Source organism: Prinia subflava, chromosome 9, assembly GCF_021018805.1.
Source record: "Prinia subflava isolate CZ2003 ecotype Zambia chromosome 9, Cam_Psub_1.2, whole genome shotgun sequence".
Lineage (NCBI taxonomy): Eukaryota > Metazoa > Chordata > Aves > Passeriformes > Cisticolidae > Prinia > Prinia subflava.
Window position 1 is genome coordinate 14,009,499 of NC_086255.1, and position 22,841 is coordinate 14,032,339.

The 22,841-nt window shown below is 48.6% G+C and overlaps 1 protein-coding gene across 1 annotated transcript in view; it reads right to left on the minus strand.

Annotated features, from left to right (window-relative positions):
• Positions 1-22,841, minus strand: part of HPSE2 (heparanase 2 (inactive)) — a 107,515-nt gene that overhangs the window by 83,946 nt on the left and 728 nt on the right. Inside the window, exons 2-3 of the mRNA XM_063405529.1 lie at positions 21,705-21,862; positions 10,091-10,252 (exon numbers count right to left, since the gene is read on the minus strand). Of these exons, the coding sequence (XP_063261599.1) occupies positions 10,091-10,252; positions 21,705-21,862 (320 nt within the window). The remainder of the gene's footprint in view (positions 1-10,090; positions 10,253-21,704; positions 21,863-22,841) is intronic.

Genomic DNA, 22,841 nt, shown 5'->3' on the forward strand with positions numbered 1-22,841 from the left:
TGCTCTGTCACAATTTGCCAGAGAAGTTTGTAAAAATGCTGAGAACTCACCAGACACAGAGTTTCTTGCTCTGTCCACCATAGGCAGATGTCCATAGGTATCTACCTTCTACAATTCTGTATTTGAGCAAAACTAGTGGGATTGTAATCCCAGTCAAAAATTCATACACAGGATGCTTCAACATCTCCAGACTGAACAAAAATCTAATTAAGTTACAGGGAAAGAAATACTGGGCAAAAGAAACCAAAAGAATATTTAAAGGAGATATTGGTTGGGTTTTTTTTGTTTTGCTTTTAGCTGATGGCTAAAATCAGCATATTCCACCACCATGCTGGAAGAGGATTTTGGCAGGAAACCCATCCTTATGCAGTGGTATAGATGGCAATAACAGAAGATAATATAACCCATGATTGTACTGCTAAAGAAATAGCAACCAACAGCAAACTACAAAGTATAGAAAATTAATACAGTATTTAAAAAGCACAATGGAAAAATTCATGCTTTCCTGTATTATGAGTGAAAATTTAGATGTAGAGAAAAGAAGGGAAATGAAGAGACATAGCAGTGTAATTTTGTGCACACAGTAAAATCATCAGTGTAACTACAAAAATATAAATATAGGCACTCTGTATTTATGAAAAAATATTATTATGAATTCGTCATAAGATGATTATATACATCACCATTTGCTAATGACATGAATTAGATAACATCTGCTTTAGATAAACGCTATTAAATCACCCAGCCTGGATAATTTGCACCTCCAAGTGCACTAAGGAGATCTCTGACCTGTTGATGCTAATTTTTAATAAATCTTGGAATGCCAAGTAATTCTAGAAGGGTAGGTGAGGCCTAACCCCATGCTGGTGCTTCGACAGGACTTGCTGAGCTAGGAACCAACAGCCAGTCAGCCTGACAGCAGAATTTGACAGAGTAATTAAAAGACAATATGAGAATCTACCAATAATTCATTATATTCATGTCTCAGCTAATTACCAGCCAGCATATGTTGTACAGAATCAAGTCCTATCTAACTGGTGTTACAGCTTGATTTAAGAACTTGCATTAATAGAGGTAATTTTGCATAAGTAGATGGACAGAAGTGGCTAATGAGACAAAACTCTATCCACTGCTGCTTTCCCATCCCACAGGATGCAGTGTTCTTACCAATCACTCAGATAAATGCAGATCCTTAGAGGCAGCTTGCAGATAGCACAAGCGAAGGTTAGTAAATAACAAAACAGCTTCATTTGTCCTGTGATGCAGTTTGTATGGCTGAATGGCCACCATCCAAGCAAGCGTGCTTTAATTCAGCCAAGCACAAGATAATACACGTACGGGAAAACAGTGCAGGGCTTGTATCTCCTGCATGGAAAAGTCTGTCCTGCATGGCCACAGGACCAAGGAGGAGGTATGACAGGACTTCGGCAAAGTGGAGTTTGAGGAGCCAAATCTACTCAGCTTTTGAAAGATCCACAAGGTTTGGCTGCTACATGTAGGCATTATGTTAGTGTGGGAGGAGAGGGGGTTTCTAACCTGGTGGTGAGAGGCAAAGGAAGCTCCAGGGGTTGAAAGTAGAGCACGGTGCTGACAAAGAGGAAAAGTAACATCAGCACAGCTGAGGATGAGAAACATCACACAAATCACACAAGAAGCTCTGGATTGATCTTGGGGCCGAGCAAAAAGCAGGGGGTGAAAGTCAGTAGCACAAAAGGCAGGTATAAAGACTGCTGTGTAACGTAAGACTGGAAGGAGCCCAGACACTGGCACACTGGGGGGCTGCTTTAGGCTACAAAACCAGGGAGATCGGAAGCACAGGCTTATTGGGAGCATCTGAAACACAGAACCTGCTGGTAATTAGGGACCTTTAACTGCCCACACATTTGCTGGGAAAGGAAGACATCAGACACTGCTGTGCTCAAGTTCCTGGAATGCACCGCCAAAAAAAACAATTGAGAAAAAAGTGGCAGGAGCAAAACTAGGAAGGAATCTCTCTGAGGTTTGATTTTCATCAACAGAGAAAAACTGGGGAAAGCCATGAAGGTGGAAAACACCACAGGCAGGAAAGCCTGAAACAAGTGTTTGCACTTGTTTGAAAAAAACGGGAAATAGTGGCAGAATAAAAATACTGCTTTGTAAGGACAGAGGCTTCAGTAATCTGAGAGGGCTGGCAAGTGAGATTTTGCTCCAAATGAAAAGGGAGTTTGGGAAAGACAGTGTTTTGTAAACACACAGCAAGATAAGGGAGCAGACGTAAATTATCTCAACGCAGGGGTACAATTAGGGTAATTCACAGCCTCCTCCGCGGCTCGAAGCATGCAAAGGAGAAATGGCAGCTCCACCAGGCTGATGTGGGTGAGCACAAAGGAACAGCACCCAGACAGGGGGACAAAGTGAAAGGGCCAGTGCTCCACAGAAACTTCCCACAGCAGTGATCCCCAGAGGCAACCAGCAGACATTTGATAACTACATCAGTGGGAAGAGACAGACCAAAGAGTTCAGCACCTCCTGAGGAGGGAGAAAAGGTTAATAGATTGCTTTATGACACTGAACACGGCACAAGTCCTTCCAAAGCTGTTAGTGCGTGTCAGCCCTCCCCCTCTTCCACCAAAATCTGTTTTCTGTTAGGTTTATGTGTTTTCTTTATTCTCTACACAGCACCCAGAACTGGCTGGTTCTGGTAATGACATTACATATTATAATGTATGTATAACTGCTAATTTTAAGATTCACAATTTATAAAATATCTTCTCTTGTGAGACTAGTTAAATTGGACAGTAAATTGAATTTAATAAATCCTGAATACGTCACAAGAAGCCACATTTCCCACAGTTACAAAAACAATAACCAAATCAGATAATGAGAAAGCCAAAGTGTGGCTCAACAGACTAGAGGGTGTCACCTGAAAAAGAGATTCACCTTCATGACCTCTCTCACACACACACATGCTGTCAGCACAAAACCAGTTGTAAAACTACTAATTAAGGTAAGAGAAGGCAGGGGATCCCAGGGGTTTGGCTCACAGCTGTCTCAGGAAGCAAAGAGGTATAAATTGGGACAGAATCTCACAATAGTCAACAACTCCCAGACTTAAAGCAGGAATTCTTAATGCTTTTGTTGGTTCAGACTTCATGAAAAGAAGGATAACATTAGGACCACAAAGTTAATGCAATTAAAAGAATCAGAGTAGAAGGATAATGTACAGTAGCACCTTAGCAGAATGAAAACTACAGAAGTTTGATGATTTAAAAGAGGTGGAGGTCCGTCAGCAACTATCTGTAGGAATTTCTGGAAGATGAATGAGGTTCTAAAAGACGAGAAAAGGGCAAATATAATGGCTATGTTCAATAGGTTGAAAAACCAAGGAAATTGCAGGCCAGCCAACATAACTTCAATTCCTGGAAAAATTTTGAAAGAAATCATCAAACAATCCATCTGCAAGGAAGGGCTGGAAGTAATAGCCCTGCCACATGAAGGCAGCCTGACTTCCCTTTGATAGAGCAGCAAGGTCTCGTGTGTGAGACACAGGCAACAGATGTTCTGTACCTTTACTTTCTCAAGGCTTTACCTCCAGTTTTCTGTAGCATTTTAATTAGAAAATTAGGAAAATAGAGCCTAGATGAAATTCCATTTGGGAAATGCGCAGCTGCTTGGGAAATGGTACACAAAATTGCAGGCACGAACAAGCAATATTGTAGCAAAAAACCCCATGATTATACAGACAGAAGTGTCACACACCAGGTACATGAAATAACCCTGCTGCTTTTCTCAGTTGAGAAAGGCCTCAGCTACAATTCTGGTCTCGTTTCAAGGCAATGCACTTAAAAACATCCCAGACCCAGGAGAGAGAGCCCAAGGGACCCCAACCAAACACAGAGCCACAAAAAAAATATAGAGGGTTGAAAGGGATTCTCAAGATGCAGAATCAACTACACATGTGTCATTCAACTTGAAAATAAAATGGACACGAGAAAAGAGCAACTGAAAGGCAGTTGTTGAGTGCAGAGAACAAAAGCCTTCAGGGAAACATGATAACAAGCCTCAAATATGTAAAAGACTTCTGCAAAGAGAAAAGGAGTGCTGTAAGCTGTTCATGCCATCATGGACTTAAGCTAAAGCAAGAGATTTTAAAAATACCAGCTCCATCATGATACAGCTAATTACGCCCTGGAGCAGACTGCTGAGGGAGGGTACATCACTGCCACCACAGAAGGTTTTAAAACAAGGATAAAGCCACGTCATTTGAATCAGTCAGCAGTGATGTCCCCACAACCTGGGCAATGCTGGTGCCTGGCAGCTGAGCCCCAACAGCCTGCAGGCTTTACATGGACGTGCCCAGGAACACAATATATTTCAGCTACAGCAAACACCCTGACAAGGCTGTGTAGTAAAAACAAACAGCCACTTTGTTTCACAATGAGGTCATATACACAACTGATAATGGCACAAAAACACTCAGTTACCCGAGATTGTTTTCCAAGATTTTTTCCCTCCAGCATTATTCCATTGGATCTGATCCTAAGATCTCAGAAGACACCTGCAAACTATCCTCAGAAGGTTGGCACCTCTGCTGGTCATTAACTGCAGGCTCAGTACAGAGAGTTTTTTAATGACATTACAGTTTTCCTGGTCCCTTCCTCCCAGGAAAACCTCCAGTGTTTCACAGCAGCTTTCTCCCCCTCTTTCCCACAGGAGCTGAGGACATTTTTGTGTTCCCTTTGCTGATGGGACTTCTCTACCACTACTCCAGTTGTGTTAATCAAGATGACAAGTTCTGGGTAACTATTTTCATTGTGGTTTTAGCTTTGAACGTTACTTTTTTTTCTTCAAATGGTTCAAGCCCCCAGAGTTTGACTGACTTTCCAATGTACCAGCTGATCACACAAAAGATACTGCCTCTTCCCAGACACCTTTCCCCAAGCAGAGATCAGGTACAGATTTGCTGTGGAAAAGGCTAGAAGATGCCCTCTTGAGGTACTTCTCAGATCTATTTTGTACAATGCTGTGGATAATCTGTGTAACGTAAGGGTCTGTAATGGACAGAAGGGCAGAGAGCTCGATCCAAAATACACTCCCAGGCCTGTTACATAGCCCCAGGATGCACTCTCCTTGAAGGAAAGCTGGGGAGCCAGTGCAGCACTCAGTACACAGCTATGATGCATGTCACTGCTGTGCAGACGACAGGACATTTAGGTTGGTGATCCCAAACAAGATCCCAAGCAGGCAAGGAAGCTGTACTTACCTTTGCAGCAACCTTGTCACCTTGTCAGGTACAATCTCACAAGGTGGCCCACCCTCCCATCCCATGCAGTTAGGTGTAGCTGGGGGATAAAACCCATCTGAGGAAAATTCCAGCACAAATAACCAGAGTGGCCTTGCTGCCTGGCAGCACAGGCACTAAAAGCACACCCAACCCCATGCCCTGCTTCCTACACACACCCTCTTGCTAGGGCAGCCTCTGAGACCCAGCACTCCATGGGATGGGCTTCAGGCCCTATAAACATGTCCTGCCCAAGGACCACTGTCTCCCAGAGCCACAGCATTCACCAGCAGCAATCACAAAACCCCTAGGGGAGGTTCACAGTAGCAGGAAATCCACATAACACAGGAGCTTGACCTGAGCTGTGTGGTTCCCTGCCGAAGGACAAGTACAACTGAGGTTCTCGCTGTCTCTGGGGAGAAGCAAAAAACATATTTCTGTGGGACAGTATCTCACCAGTAAGCTCTTCACGCAGACACACTGCCCTCATCTCTGTTCTGTGCCTCCCACACGTGGCTCTGCAGTAGCCACACAGACGCTCTGCTCCCCTACCCTGCTTTGTTCAACTCATCCATGTTACACATCCCACGTGAGGAAAGCGGGTGTGCACTCTGTCACCACCACCTCATACCCCCAAACCACTTACCTTGGACAAAGAGGGTCTCTGCATGGCTGCTAACATCTCCAAAAGCAGACTTTTTCAAGGAGAAACCCCACAGAGAGATCACAACTGCTGTCATGGCAGAGTTTAAGCTATTACCGTGATGGTAGTGTGATGCCAGTGTAAAACACCTGATTGCAGTGGTGGACACAGACTGCATAATGAGTGCACAAATGCTCTCTTCAGCAGCTCTCAGCTCTGTTCCTATCAGTTCTATCTGAATTTAGTCCCTTCAAGTCTCTCCTAGTGCAGTGGGGAGTTACACTGATAACACCCTCAGCAGGGTGGGACCACAGAGGGTCACCTGGGAGCATTACAAGCCATGTGAGGAGGGTCTTCCCCCTTAATCACTGCTTTTAGAGGCTGTGCTGTATGTTATTGCAGGATGGAGAGCTCCTACCACACACCTTCCATTCTCCTCACTGGCTTTTCAGTGCAGTGTGGTGTGGCAGGACAGGCCAGAGAGCTCTCATCATTAGTCTCTTGATGCAGTGAAGTAATCAGTGTCACATTTTCAGGCAAAAGGTACAGCAGAAAGGTGTTTCTCCATGTTTCAGAGTGAGCAGTGGGGCACTATTTTGTTTCCTCTATGGGGAATCCTAAAGGGACATTTATAGTCCATAGGTATTTCTTGGGAAGCCTCAGTAACATTTAACATTTGATGTGAATACAGGAGCTTTTCACATGTGTCTATTGACCTCAACAGCTTCCTCTTCCACAGCCTTAACAGGCTTTACTTGAGAACAGTGCAGAAAGCCGTGGATGCCCAGTCCCTTAAACCACAAATGCAGTGCACTACCCCAGCCCAAACTGGCACCACAGGTGGAGGAGTTTGGGTTTAGTCTATTGAAGCCTGATGCTGCCCCACTCCCCACTAAAATCTGCATGCACACCGTGTCTCCACTGCCCCAGGCAGCTCCTCACACCTCACCTGCCAGCCCAATGCTGTGCATTCCCCCCCTCCACCCGGTTCCAGGACTCCAAAATGACCTTCCTGTCCCTGAACATTTCTTCTGAGGACAGCAAGGGACAGGAGCCTGCTGTGACAATTGCAGCTTGTAGCCCAGCTGATACAAAACATAAAAAGAGTCACTGCTTGCTCTGAGAGCTGTGAAGGAGCAACTAAGTGTTTCTAGGGAAAGGTTTCCTTCTCCTCCCCTGTCCCAGGGCGGGCTGAGCTCAGGAGCTGGCTCCCAGAGGAGAGCAGGCAGTGCTGTGCACTCTCCCCCTGCTCTACCACGGACTGACCCGGGAGCACGAGATGCTGATCTGTGAAACGAGATACCCATCTCTGAGCACCGCGGGGGAAACAGCAAAGATTAATAAACCTCAAAATATTTTACAGCATTTAAATAGCACGGTCACAGATCAAAGGCAATTGCTCATGTCAGGGAGGCAGGCTCAGTAAGCCTGGAAAGATCACATACAGAAAGCAGAGGCAAGATGCAAGAGAGAGCCTGCAGACAGGAGCCGAGGAAGGCTCGATGAGAGAAACCAAAGTGGTCTAAGCCAGAGTCTCACATGTGTTCCTGGAGGAATGAGTGCCAGAAAGACTGCCTGGTTTCACTCAGTCTCAGTTGGGTCTTAGCACAAAAACACACATTTCATTTTAAGACATCCTCTTACCTTGGAAGTACCTGCTGCTGTGAGCAGCTTAAAAACCAGTATAACACAGCCCTGCCTGATGTCTGAAACATGGAACACACTGGGAATTATGTGCAACTGGTGAATAGATTTGAAAAAGCCCTCAACTTACACTGATGCCACAGACATGCAGAATCATGCCCTGCACTCTAAAAGCTTTAATTCCTAAACCCATGAGGGCACTGCTTGAAAGTTTGTTGGCAGAATCCATTGCTCACACTTGCAGGCAGAGTGGGAGGCCTGAAAGTCTCTCAAATTGTTCATGTAACTATATTACCTGTGGGGAGGAGGCAGAGGAAGGGAATGGGACTTTTTATCCAGATCACTACAGTGGTAGTGGTAGTGATATGGGAATTAAAATGCCACACAGTAGTATTTCTACTCTCAGTCTCTCCTATAGGAGCTATCCCATCATAAAGCACCTTTATTCTCATATTACTTTGGGAAAGATAGCTCATTTACATTTTTTGAGTACAATGGAAGAACTAGCAGTAGCAGGAGCCCTCTAACACAGAGGTGTGGGGTTCAGCATTGCTCCAGTCTGGGCTGGACACTGAAGGTCATCCACAGGACGTGCACTGCATGAGGCCAAGTGACTCCTCAATACAGACCCCAGGAGGAAACCCTGTTCTCAAGGATCTCATGGATACTCCATCCCTGCAAACTCAGTCTTCACTAAAGACTCCCTAAACCACACCTGCATTCTTGCTCCTGCACCTTGTCTCATGACCTGGGGGCTCTCTAGAGCACTGTACAAACCCACTGTGCAGAACAAAAAGAAGTCCTCAAGCAAACTCTGTCTGATTGAATTTTGAAGGTAAGAAATGTCCTTCTGCAACAGATGTACAACCCCCTCTACCCACCCCAAACACCAGATCCATCACAGAGAAGGGAAATATTTACACAAGTTAGTAGAGTTCCAGTTAAATATTATGCTTAGCTGTCTAGAGACCATGTTCTCAGACTATGTCTATGAAATAAAAGATTAAACTTCATAACAATTATGAAGTTGCTCTGCTCACATTCAAAGGGAGTTAAAGAACATTAAAATAGCTCTTTGGGTAATATTCTGGTGAAATTGCTCTCTCCACCCTGGAGAGTTAGAGCTAAAACCTTCTGAACTATCCTATAAACACACTTGGAAAGGCTAAGAGCTAAGCTGATAACCAGGTAGCACCTCTGCTCTGAAGGTTCTGTAAAAAATGTGAGCAATGCCAGAGAGCTTTTGAAGCAGCAAGGGAAGGAGGATAGAGGAGAGCAGCTTCACTTCTCGAGGGAAGTTTGTTTAGTGGAAAGTAAGCAAGTTGTCAGGGGAAAAGCTGACAATGTTGATTCCAGCAGTTGTACTGGGAATAAACAGCCAAGTGGATTACGTTACAGAGAATGAGAAACGGCTCTGAGGATCCCATTTAAATGCTGGGCCTTCAGGAGTGATGTGATTCAGCTACACTCATGGCCCCAACATCCAGTGACCCCCTGGGCTGAGCCTTTCAGCAGTGCTGGTGTCACCATCCCTCCTCTGTGGGGTCCCCAAGGGCTCCAACACAGCTGATGTCCCCAGGAGAGCCAGAGCTCACTGGTGAGGATGCAGACCCATGCTGGCTTCCAGGCAGAGGCTGGGCACTGAAATAGGGGTGGCAGCAGAGTGGGGGAGGTTGAGCAGGACTGGTTTGCTTCTCCCAGCCCAGCAGCAGGGGAGGGCCACCATGAGTTTTGCCATCTCCTCCCCAGAGAGAGCACAGGGCCCTCCCTCCTATAAAAATGAGATGCCTGCCTGCCTTTCACAGGAAAGGGACCTGTCAAGAGGAGAAGGGTCTCTCATTTGATTTATTAGTCTCTTCCTCCTTCCCATCGTCTGTGGCTCATCCAGCTGTAGTGATAAGGAGAAGAGATACGAGAGACCCTGTTGGCTGCTGGGATACCATCCTTCTGCCCACTCACTGCCTGAAGACATCAGCCCTTTACAAGCACCATTAAATGTGTATCCAAAATGTGGCAGTCTCCTCCATCGAGATTCTGTTCCCTGGATAATACAAACAGTTGCCAGAAAAAGAGTATCCTCTCATCTCTGTCTAGGCCATTATCCCTTTATATTTGCTCTTTAATATTTACTGGGTTCACACAAAGTGCATGCTCTGGAAAGAAAAAAAAATCAGCTGCAGCTTAAAGGACTCCAAATTTAGTAATTGCTGCAGCCCCATCGACATGAACAGTTAGCAGGGAGATTTCTCCAGCACTTCACATGCCGTGGTATTCTGCTTAGGTCAGACTGTAGAAAATGTTCTGTTCAGGGGCACCAAATCTGGAGTGTTTGCATAGGTGCCAGCTGCAGAGGCCTTATGAGTCCACCTCCAGCTCCTGCTGGTGGTTTCCCTCCCAGTACCCAGTAACCTTGGTAGGAAACAGAGGCAGCCAGAGAGATGCTGATTCGTACAGAGGCGAAGAACCCGAGGGTTTTAACACACCTGTGAGTTAGTGAGAACTAGACCCAGCTCCTGGCTCCAGAGCTGGTCTTGTAGCCTTACCTGTTAGGGTGAGGTTGCTGTATGTGTTTGAAAACTGCTCCTTTAACAAAACCAAGTGCATCTGAGCTGCCTTTTCCCTCTGTAGCTCCAACATTATGTCAGGGTGCTGGGCGATCTTACAGCCTTTCTGCTTATCCAGGGCAATGTCGCTGCGAACAATGTCTACAGCAAAAGGGAAAGAAAAGAGGGAGATGGCCAAACCTCAGCTTCCATTTTCATTTTTGCCAGATGCTTGGATCAGCTCCAGCCAATATGACAGTCACACAATCATCACTCAGCAAAAGAAACCCAACAAAAGAATCCAAACCCCTTGGATCCACCTATCAAATGACCCTCCCCAGCCCAAGTCTCCTTTTCTCCCACACAAAGCTCAAGTTGCACGCTCACAGAACCTGCTGACCCTTCCATCCTTTACCTGCCTAGCTGTTGGTCTCTTACAGTGCTGACCCCACCCTTTCAGAAGAGTGAAAAAGCCTCCCAACATTTATATCACAACCCTGTTACATGTGTATTTGACACTAAATAATGAGAAAATACTAAATCCCATTCCAGTAACCCCTGGCTTCCACTTAACCTTGCCTGTCAAAGAGGTGATGAAGAAGGCTTGTTCTCACCTTGTTTATCCTCACTGCAGCTATCACAGGTCAGCATGGCTTATGACTCTTTGAACAAGTGTCTGTATCCTTCTAATGCCTGACGTTCAGGAGGCAGAAGGATCATTTAACAATTGTTTTCCCTTCATGTGAGCATTCTCTAAGCCACACTGAGACAAGAATATGATATTCCCTATTCTAGAACTACTCACCTGCTGGAGAAAGGGAATGATGGAGTAGCAAGGCAGAACAAGAATCAATTAAGATCTGTCAGTCTAGGCAGGAGAGAAGTGGTGCAAACTAGCTCTTGCTAGCTCACTTATGAGTTCAATAAACTCTGTAACATGTTTAGATCCACAGGCACCAGATGCTGTGTCTAATTCTTACAGAACCTCAGGCCACCAGCTCTGACAAGCAAGGATTGATGCACCACATTGCATAAAGTCACTTTGCCTCACGAGGTTGATCTTGGTTTAATTCCCACCTAGCTAGAAGCTGCTGAAGAAGCTTGCTGTCAAAAGAGAGTCACACCTTGCTCCACACACACTCTCCAGCTCCTTTATGGTTACACACATCAAGAAACACCGAAATTGCTTCCAAAACTCATGCTCCAGTTTCTCAAGGTGTCAAACCTCAGGTTCAGCAAACTTAAGTTCAAAGCTCTGCTATATCTTGGGCTGGCAGGGAACTGCCTCTGAACATGTGGTGGAGGACTGGAAGCCACATGATCTTTCTGTGTCTCAGCCTCATCCTAGAGTCACTACACGTTCTTGCCCAGGCTATGTTCTGCCTCTTTTCTGCACAGTTTGGGATTAGTGCAGCTTTTCTAAGCCTGTCTAAAACAGACTGCTCAGAACAGCAATGTCATTGAAGAACCCAAGGTCTGTAGCATAGCCATGTGAGTTCTATCCTCTACCCACAGCTAGCATGCTCAGGAGTGGATATTGGCAGCAACCAGATACCATGAAAATACGGTTCAAAACTTCTACATCCAACATAGGGGCATCAGTGAGATGGAGCAAGAGGAAGGACTAATGTTCCTCTGCAGCTAATGAGCACAGACCCCCTCGACTGTGTGCTTTAGTGCCCATTCTCTTAATTAGGCACTGAGTAAGACTTGGGCCTACCCAACCTTTGCCCAGCTAATGAATGATAAAATCCTGAACCCCTGTTGTGTGAAATATTTAGCGAACTGAAGGTTAAGAAACACAACCTTACATCTGTCCCACATGAGAAAGACTGTTGCTGCCATGGGCTGCTGGAGTCACCTAGAGCCCATGAACTTCCTGGGTGATGGATTTCCCTTCCTACAGAACTGAAGGCAAGAGTTGCACACCTCTCACCCCTAAGGCAAAATGAAACCAAACACATCAATGACACCCTGAAGGAGGAGAAGACTGAGAGGAAGACAGGTTTGAAACTAGATGGTCTGCAATTCTTTTCAAACTGCTGTAAGGGTGTCCAGGCTGGGTCAAAACAAGTTTGTTTCCTAAAAGGAATGGATGAGTTCTAAAACCCAAGCCAGGGCAAATGTGGACCCATGTGAAGGAACCACTGGCTCAGGACCAGGGCCAGGGCCAGCACCTTGGAGGGTGCAGCGGGCCATGGCAGTGGGTCCTGTGTGACACCCATCTTTGGGGACCACAGGGATGGCTCTGCATGCACTGTCAGCAGGGCCTGGGGACAGAGGGCAGGCCCAGCAATGAAGAGCAGGAGCAGGGTTTTGATAAAGCTGCTGTGACAGGGATTACCACAAGGATGTCAAGTCACATGCAAACAAATTTCTGGAAGATTGTGGGGAAGGCATGCAGGGCACAGAAGTCAGAGCACTCTAATAGTTATCTTCATGGTTCTCTGAGAGCTGCCACTGCAGACACCCAGGAAGCAGAGGCAAAACCCTGCAAGCTCCTGTCTTCTCAGATTGGTAAGGGAGCCAAGAAACTTGCTCAAGACCTAAAGATGGAGGTGGCCCCACAGTCATTATAACTCCAGCTTAAAGTGGGGGCAGATGTCTGGGACATAGAACTCACCAAGGAAATCAGTGCCTGGTCCTTCATACTCCACCAGGCTGTGCCTAGTGCAGGGAAGGAGGCAAAGGCACCTCTGCACCACTCTGCTGAACCAGCAGCACTGAGGGAAGAGGCGTGGCAGACCACAGCTTTTGAAAGCTGGGGGGAATCCTCAGCAAGAGCAACACGAGGGGCACAGACAGCAAGGAGTCCACAGCTTTCAAATCTTAAAAGGAAGACATGGAAAAAAGACAGATACAAGGAAGCCAAGAAGGAGGGCGGTACCCCTGAGGCTCTGGGCTGGGCAGCTCCGAGTGGGAAGAAGGGCACTCACTGCCTTCCTGAGCCTGGACTTAAAAAAAAAAAAAAAAAAAAAAAAAAAAAAGGCGATAAACTGCTCAGCAGAACACGGGACCGAGCAGCTCCTGCCAGGAGTGCGAAAGAAGAACTCCAGATGTGAGAGCCCCAGAGGATGCCGAGTGTTTTCCGAAGCAGCGGGCAGGCAGCCGTGCCCCCGGCGGGCCGGGTCAGTACCCTGGCCAGCTCAGGCTCCCCGCACGGCCGGACCGGGGCGGGGGCGGCGCTCGGGGCGGCGGGCGCGGGGCTCCCGCGGCGGCGGCAGCGCGGGGCCGGCCCGGCAGCGCCCAGCCGAATGGCGGGAGCACACCCGTGTGGCGGCCAGGTGAGCTGCGGCTGCCCGGCACCACCGGCGCTGCCGGCATCGGCCGGGAGCGGCTGAGCAGCCGGGATCCTGGACATGTCCCGGCTGAGCAGCCGGGATCCCGGACATGTCCCGGCTGGGGAGCCGGGATCTGCAGGAGATGTCCCGGCTGAGGAGCCGGGATCCTGGACATGTCCCGGCTGAGCAGCCGGGATCCCGGACATGTCCCGGCTGAGCAGCCGGGATCCCGGACATGTCCCGGCTGAGGAGCCGGGATCTGCAGGAGATGTCCCGGCTGAGGAGCCGGGATCTGCAGGAGATGTCCCGGCTGAGGAACCGGGATCCCGGAGATGTCCCGGCTGAGGAGCCGGGATCCCGGAGATGTCCCCGGGCCAGGCTGCGGGGCCGGGCGGAGGGCCCTGCTGGGCGGAGGCTGGGCTGGCTCCCAGTGCCCGCACACATCCCTGGCCCCCTCGGGATAGTTCCTGTGATTTCGCCCACGCCTCCCACGGAGGTCACCGAAACTACCAAGGAAATGTCGAAGAACAAGCCAGAAAACACCTTCAGGAAAGGCACAATCGCGGCCATGCTCTTCCCCGGGCATCCCAGGACTAGCTGAGCTCTACCAGTCTCTTTCTGTGAGTCACCTGCACCGAGGGGTTCCAGTAACCATTTCCCACAGGGCAGAGAAGCTGCAGGCTGTGAGACCTCGAGGCCGGCACACAGCACGCAGACACAGCTCCAGCCAGGGCCGGGTTCCCCGGCAGACTGAGTTGCCCCAGCCGGGAATTCACAGTGTCAGGGTGGCCTGTGTGCCACAAGCGACCATCCCGCGGCTCATGGCACCATCTGCCCGTAGGCAGCTCTGTTCCAGGAGCTGCTGGAGTCTTGAAGCAGACACAGACTGAGCACCTGGAAGATGGGAGGAGGAAGGCACAGTCCCTGGTTTATGTGGACAAGGCAGAGGGATGTGGTTCTTGCCAGAGGGATGCGTGACAGAAGGGTAAAGAGGAGAAGTGACTCATCTTTCTGTGTGTGTATGTGTAAGTGAGCACTGCCCACAGCCATCACTGCTCCAGCAAAAGCAAGAGTCACCACTGCCATGGCACCAGGACAAGCTGAGTCTGGCCATCCTCTTCTGGGGACTGTTTGCTTCAGGTTTCCAGTCTTGAAAAGTGAATTCAAAAGGGGAAAAAACCCTCGACTTTATTCTAACAAAAGCTGAATGCTTTTTCTGAAAAAGGGAATATTAAGAAATTATGTTAGCACCAAAATTAAATAGCTGTTTAATGAGTGACTAGGAAAAAGTCCTACAATTTTCACATTGCTAAACTTGTAAAATACCTACTTTTTAAATCAACACATTTAAAATTCTATTAAAAACAAGTTTGGCTGCTGGAATTATTATAAAATGCCCAGTGATTGTGAAATTGGGAACACAACTTTTATTTAGAGAGACCGAAGATTTCTCAAGACACAAGCTGGATCCTCATCGTGTCTGTCTTTAATGGGCAAATTTTTGACACATTAGTATCATTCCTTTATTTTTAACTGCGAAAAAAATCTCTGAAAATGAGTTCCACAAGTTATTTTCCAACATCTAAAAAAAAAGTCATATTTGTTCATTTTATATGTAATAATTCCACTGGATACTCCCTATTTCTTGTGTCATGAAAACAAGAAAATAATCATTCCCAAATTGTCTTCTCTGTGTGACACCAAGCTCACAGCATTTGTCATAATCGCTGTCATTTTTTCCAAGATGAAAAATCTCTGTGACTGAAAGATATGACTTTGATCACTTCCATCATCTTACTCCTCACATATATATTCTTTACACTGATTAGTATGTCAGCACCTAGTTTCTTATAGCATAAGAATGCTCTCAGTGAGCGTTTCCAATTAGTTTCTAATATCTCTAATATTAGGTTCACTTTTCACTTACCAAAATGTATTCAGAGACCAATCCATAATAAATTCAGAACATTTTTCCTGAATGCCAACTGCTAGTTTAGAATGGATAGCTGTGTACAAAAAATCAGATCTTTCTCAGTGCATATAATTTTGCATGAATCACTTTTAATTCATACAAAGTAGATGTAGCATGTAAAGAAGTGTGAAGCTAACAAAAATATGTAGTATTAAAATAGAATTTAGGATGCTTATAATAAACAATTAAATATATAACCACAGAAATCTTTGTATCTCACCAATGCACAAGCAAATAGCTAACAAATCAGAAGTTAATTGCTTGATTGCATCATTTCCTGAAGTTATTAAAGCACTTTTCATTCATGATAATAGAACAGTTTTTAATTTAAAAAGCGGAGATAAACAGGCAATCTTTGGAAGTATCTCCTGCTGAGGCTGCATCTCCCTTACCTTGTGTAATGTGATTTCTACAACCTATTTTTTTTAAATTTTTGATTTCTAAGGAAACAGCTAAGCCCTGGGACTCCTTACAGAGGCAGAGCAGGTTTGTAGGTCCTTCCCTGGGTTGTGGTGCCTGGGAATTAGGGAGCAGGAGGCTGCCTCAGAGCTCATGCTGAGGCACAGAGCAGCCCCAGCTCTGGCAAATCCCAGAAGTCCAAAGGACATCAGAGGATATTCCCAGCTTGGGGATTGAGTTCTTGCTGTGCCTGAAATGCTACAGCCCTTCCTAAGGGGCTGTGCTTGAAACACTTGGAGGGTGAAAAAACCAACTATTTCCTCTTCAAGCTCTGAAAGGACAGATGTCTAAACTGTCAAGGGACACAAAGCAGACAGAAAAGGGGCCCTGGGTGACCAGAAACAGAAGATGATTCTTTGAATAAAGGAAAATTCGTTTGTTTGTTTTTACCAGGACAACAGGATGGTTCTCCATTTAGAAATATCTAGTGCAGTTTTAAGAGCTGGCAGAGCCAAAGGGACACCCCCAGACACAAGGCAACAATGCTCCCTTTCTCTGGCTCAGGTACCCTCATACCTCATGATCATCTTCATAATACTGCTCACTAAATCCGCAGTAAAACCGTTGCTTTTTTATTTTTTTACTTGAAATAATTTTCTGCTGGCTTAGCAGAGAATCAGAAAAGTGCCAGAGCCAGGAGAAGGGAAGCAGCAGAAGAACAGTGCACTGATCACAAAGAAAGCATGGGGACCAGCCCTTCTGATGGCAGAGAAACCCGAGGTGAGATTTCCTGCCTTCAGGACATAGATTTGAAGAATTTAATCTGAGCAAGACTGAGACTGCTGCAGTGCCATCTGCCTTCAATGCAGGCTTTCCTTTGCCAGCACTGTCCTCTACCCCTCTGCCTGGTCACGCAGCATTAATCAATTTGGCAGCAGAAAAAGCTGAGGTGCAATCACATCTCCACCACCAAGTTTTGGTCAGCTGAGATCCCTGAACCAACTGAAGGAATGGATCCAACACTGAAAGAATACGCAGAAAACCTATGCCAGTATTACACAGCATGATGTGAAGTTTCCTACACTATACTGCAAAATCCCCTGACTATTATGGAAGGCTTAAGAAACATATCTTTGTAATTTTTTTGTTGTTGTTGTAATTGGCCATTTTTCCAGATGCCCGGTATCCCCTTAAGAAAAAAAAAAGGGGGGGGGGGGGCAGGGGAGATAAAATAGAAGAAAGCAACTTATCAGCAATGAAAAGAGTATTTTTGAAATGCGTTGTCCATACACACTTCAGCTCAGAAACTTCTTGATGCATTACCTACAGCATGTAATTGCAGTCCCCCTCCCCTCTCCCTCCCATGGCCCACACAGGGCTACACAAAATGTTCTTTGGTCTCTTCTCAGCCACAGAAACCTAAAAAGTCTACAAAAGGCTGGGGCACAGGAGTGAGAAGTTGTGCACTTGGGCTAACACATCTTTGAGAACTCCAGCTATCAGTAACTCCTCTTTTTCCACTGGAGTCTTCCTTCACAGTGCATTAGCACAGGGGGAAAGCTATAGCAATGCTGTGCCACCACAGGTTGTCCAAAGCTGGCTCGGTGGCTTTGGGGTGAGAGACAATTGAGGACCACCCTGCAGATGAGGAGGCTCCACATTAGCCCACCAAACTCATACTGGAGCACCCACAAGGAGCTTCCAAAATGGGCTCTAGGTTCAGGCACTGAGACAGCACCTCCAGCATCTCTTGCTGGAACAAGACCAGGACTCCACACACACATAACACTCCAACACCAAGCTCCAGGACAGCATGCAAGTCAGGTTTAAGCAAACTCAGCTTTAGAAGAGGTTTTGTACCGGCAACAACCCCATGCCTTTTCTCCAAAAAGGAGCTGCTCAAGCCTGTTGTTCTGGAGTGTTTCTTGTTGCCCCATTCCTCAGACCCAACTGGTCCTTGGCACATGCGAGGCAGTTCAAAGGACAGAGCAGACTGAGCAGATTGCTTGTTAGGAAACTCAACAGCAAAAGGAGAAGCAGGCCTACCACACAGACTGAGCATGAAACCTTTCATCTTGGTACCTGCCCTGGAATCAGACATATGCCTATGGCAGCAGAGAAACACATCTCCAGATAACAAAACACAATGCTGAGCACAGCTGGGGAAGAAAAATGAACTCAGCAGGGCACATACAGAGAAACACCATTTAAGGGAGGGAAAAGTCTCTCAGGCTAAAAATGCTACACCTCTTGATCATAAAATGTCAAAAAGTCTCTGGCACAGCCCCACCTCCTGGTACCACAGAGCCTGGCATACATTAAACTGGGTTTCTGTTTCTAACAGACATCAGGATGACCAATGCCTTATCCAAACAGGGTGGACTCCAGGACTGACCATCCAAAGCAGGGGCTGCATGGGATGGAAGCCACCTGGTGTGAGAAATAGGTGGGGTGTTAATATAATACCTTAGATAACCTAATATTTAGCAAAGTCCAGGAGGTACCTACAGCCATGCTACCATCAACACAGACTGCACACCCGATGGCTCTTCAAGACCATCTATCATGGGCACCCACTTTTATGAGTTGCCCTGTCAGGTACTGACAAATCTGCCAGCAAGTGATGAAATTGCTGTGCCAGCTTTATATGCAGTGCTGAAACCAGTTGCCACATGCACCCTCTTCATGGGCATCACAGGCAGTAATCATAGAGCATGCACCTTTACTGCCCAAACATGACTAGTTTAGATTGTGGTGAGGCTGTTCACACACACAAAGGAAAGATATACACCCCTGGTAACACACAATACTTCCAGGTCTATGTTTTCAGGAAAAAATTGAACAAGAAATGAGTTACTCTGAAACCTAAAGGAGATACTTTATTTCAGGAAAACTAAGTACGTTTTAGATACAAGTCAAATACTACCCTCAGAGAGTACCCACACTCTTTGTGAAAGAAAGAAGTGGGAAAAAATGGGTTGGTAAACCCAAAGGCAGGCCTAGGTAAAAGCCATTTTCAGAAGGTGGAGGTGTGCATAGTTGGGACCATTTAAAAGAGAATCAAATACAATTATTAAGTGCAGGAGAAGAGTAAGGTGAATCTCTGAGGATGTCTGATGGTCAGGAAGGCAGAGACAGGAAAAACCATCAAAGGGAACAGTGAGGAATACCTGGTCTAAAGAGCACCAGAGTAGCACAGGGGGATCTACAGGATGAAGATCCCTATATGGAGTTCATGCCAACTCTAGCAAGCATGGTCGCAGGATCCATGAAGGATGTGCAGAGCAGTCTGGCTGCTGTTGCTGCCTCCCATCTGAATGCCTGAGAGGGCCACAGCAGTGAGAGCTCAGTGGGGCGCAGCTCCTGTGATGTGGACACCACTCACAGTCACTCGCTTGTAACTGCAGCTCTCGGAGCAATCTTGCACACGTGCCCTGCACCTCCCAGCCCCGCACTCCGTGAGCTGCTGCAGCTTAGAGGAACAGAGGCAGTGCCCTTCCCTCCCCCTCTGTGCACAGGCCACAGGGGAGCACAAGGCAAGAGAACAGCAGTGGGGGGCTGCAAAGGGAGCCCAGACTGTGGGCATAGGCCTGGAGTCTGTGTGCACCCACAGGCAGAAGAGGCAAAAAGACACTCAAAGCAGAAAACAACCAAACAATCACTTGTCACATCACTAAAAATCACTAGGGTGCTGCATAAGCCTTTGAATTTTACTGATTTCTCTGTTAAATGTTTTCTGACATTTTTAACTAATCGAGCCCCCCAGCATCATCCCCACTCCCATGCCATTATAAGAAATTTCAGAAAATAGGTACTGGACATACAAAAGGCCATGGACATGGAAAATAACTCCAACTGCCCCTGACAGCTTGGGGAGAAGGAAGGATGTTTGTTGGCTTCCCCCGTGCTCAGGTGCTGATTGCCATTGGTTTTCTGTGCTGTCTGTTGTGGCTGTAAGCCCTCAGCAGCAAGAGCAAACTGCATGTCCTGGTCCCAAGCAGGTCCTGGGTGAGCCACAGATGAGGGAACAAAAACGGGAGCAGTGCTCCAAGTGGAGAGGGTGGCTGCTCACACCCTGTACAGCAGGGCAAAGAGCTGCGGTGGCATCAGGATTTTTATTTGGAGAACTGGATCCCTCTAGTGAAGCACTTAGTGCAGCCTCAGCACAAAAGGATGGGAGCTACTAGCGACTCTAGCCCTTATCCAAATAGGGTGAAACTCCCTGACCCTGGAGTCTGCACACAGATCTTACGAACAAATACGAGAGCTTTGCTTCCAGGCAGGAAATCCCTTTTACCACACCTTTCTGATTTACACCAATGCTTGATACACACCACATGTGTCTTCCCTTTCCTTCATCCACATTCACAATCGTCCTGTTCCATATTTAAGTGATGAAAAGTTAAGACCTGTGGTTACAACTTCTATGAAAAGCTTCATTTTGAAGGCTGCTACATTTCAATTTTATTGCCATGAGGAAAACTGAAAAAAACCGCCAAAATATTTCAGTCCTTCCTTAACATGAAAGCTGCTGTGAAGACATTTAAGAATTGTAAGTTCTCTCCTGCAAGTTGTTGAAATATGGAAAGTGGGAAAATTTATTCTTACAAATGTTTTGTATGAGTCCCATCCACAATTTTATGCACGACACTTAATTTCTATTGTACAAGGTGTCTGTGGCAAGTTTGGTCAGCATTTTTTCCTGAAGTGCATCTCAGCAGGCAAAGCTTACAACAAACCCATTGACTGGGATTTGTTACAAGAAGAAAAACAAGAAATAACATCGGGATTGCCCCAGCTAGGAGACCAAGTGAAAGACGGAGCACAAAATCTTACCCACCTGCCTGCATGTGGGAATAGAAGGACATTTATCTCAGAGAGCTCGGATGTTATGTAGGGAGAAACAGCGGGAGTGAGAGCCATCAGAAAACTGGCAAATGCATCTGCTTTTTCCATTCAGGACTGCTGCTGACTAGATCTCTGCAAAATTTCCTCTGCTCCACAGACCTGCCCAGTGGGATCTGTCTGGCATTAATTGGCCTTCAAAATTACTTATGGAAAAAGTCTTATGCTAATTTTTGTAAGTCGTTGAGTAAGGAAAAAATCCCAAACCTTTGTTTCTTTTAAAAAAGAAACAAACTAAGCAAGAGAGAAAAATCAATAAATTCTTGCACGTGGACATGGTTTCTGCTTCTTAAAAGAAATGCCTTAGGACGGAGCTATGGCCCTGACTTTCCTACACGGTTTCTTTGTGTGAATTATGGGCCGCGAAAGGTGAAAGCCTTTTGTGTACTGAGGTCTGATGGGGAGAAGGGCAGACGGAGGAGAGGGGAGCAGCGGCAAGGCAGGGGCCAGGCGGCGACTTTGGAAAGAGCTCGGATGGCCGAGCGGCTCGGAGGGGGAGCAGCCCCGGCCGGGCACCAGCAGGCGGGGACCGACCGTCACCAAGACCGGAGGGGCTGCGGCGGGCACAGAAACGCGCACAAGGGCGAGGTCCGTGGGGAAAGGCAGGGCTCCCGAGAGCCGCGGGAGCAGCGCGGCACGGGGCGCGCACAGGCATCCCGGGGCTCTGGTGCCTGGCCCCGCCTGGAGCCGCGGCAAAGCCTCCTCTGCGGCCGGCGCTGCCCGCCCGGGGCCCGGGGGCAAAGGGAGACGGAGGACGCAGCAGGGCGGGGGAATACGAGAAGTTCCTCTCCCCGGTGCTGGTCTTTTGTTCCCGGGGGCCGACACCGGCCGAATCCACCGGCAATGGGGGGAGCGAGCTCCTCCGAGCTCCTCGGCTCCCCTCTCTCGGGAAAGAAAGGGAACGGGAATTCTCCCCTGGCCGGTGCCCGGCGGCAGCGTGCCCGGGCGCGCCACGGCCCCGCGGGCTGCGGGGAGAGCGGGGCAGGCGGAGCGGGACCGCCCGGCTCCCGCAGCCCCCGCCGCAGCGCCCGCCCCCCGCGCCGGCCCCGGGGCTCACCGTCCTCGTAGTTCTTGAGGTAGTAGTCGGGGCCGGGCCCGCCGCGGCTCTTGGCCGGGTTCTTCACGTTGTGGAACTGCAGAAAGTCCGTCCTCTTGCCCGCGAAGCGCAGGAAGGCGGGGGCCAGGCCCCGCGCCAGGGTCACCAGCCGCCGGGAGCTGGGGAGAGGAGAGAGAGGGCTGAGGAAGCCGCGGGCCGGGCCCTCGCTTCCCCCGTACCGCCAGCGCCCGGGGACCAGGGGGCTCGAGGACCCGCCGCTGCCCCGCCCGGGGCGGTGCGCCGCGGTTCCACCGGCTGCGGGGCTCTGCGCGGCCCGAGCGGCGCGGCCCTGCGGCGGGGGCCGCCCCGCCCGCCGGTGGCGGCCCGGAGGTCGGCGGGTCCGGCTCCCCCGTCCTGCCGGCGCCCTCCAGACAAGTGCAGCGGGGTCCGGGAGGCAGAGGCGCTCAGCGCCACGCGGGACCGCGCCGCGGGCCGAGCCGCCGGGGAGGGGAGGAAAGTGGAGCCGTCCCCGCTCCGCTTCTCTCACGCCTTCCCGCATCCTCGCTCTGCGCCTTCCCCGGCTGCCGAAAGCACCCTGGGAGCGGGCCTGCGGAGGAGACCCGCTCTCCCTCCCCGACTTACCCAGCAGGGAGAAGGCTTTCTGGCCGTCCCAGCGCCTCCAGGCCGCGGCCGCTCCGCACCGCCGGTGGGACCCAGCGCAGCTGCAACCCGGCTCTGCCCCCCGCGCAGGGCTGGAAGTCCGGGGAGCGGAGGGCTCAGAAGACCTGGCCGACACCCACTCTCTGCCCGTCGGGACCCGGGGAAGGCTCGGCTCTGCAGGCTGCCCCGTTCCTGCTGCTGTTTTTTGTTTGATTTTGATTTTTTTTCCCCCTGTGCTGCCTCGGCCCCGTGTTGTGCTTTTTGCAGAGGAGCGGTTGCTGGAGCGAGGGGAGCACGACATTTTTGCAGTCATAACTGATAAGTCTCCGAAATGCTTTCTCCATTGCAAACATGTGCATCTTAATGGAAACCATGGCCTCGCTCCCTCCGTCACAAGAAGCGCCGCCAGCAGCGCGGAGCCCGGCAGGGCTGGGCGGCGGGGCCGCCGGGGCGCCCCGCGGGCGGCGTGGGGAGGGCGCCGGGGGGCTCCTGCCTTAC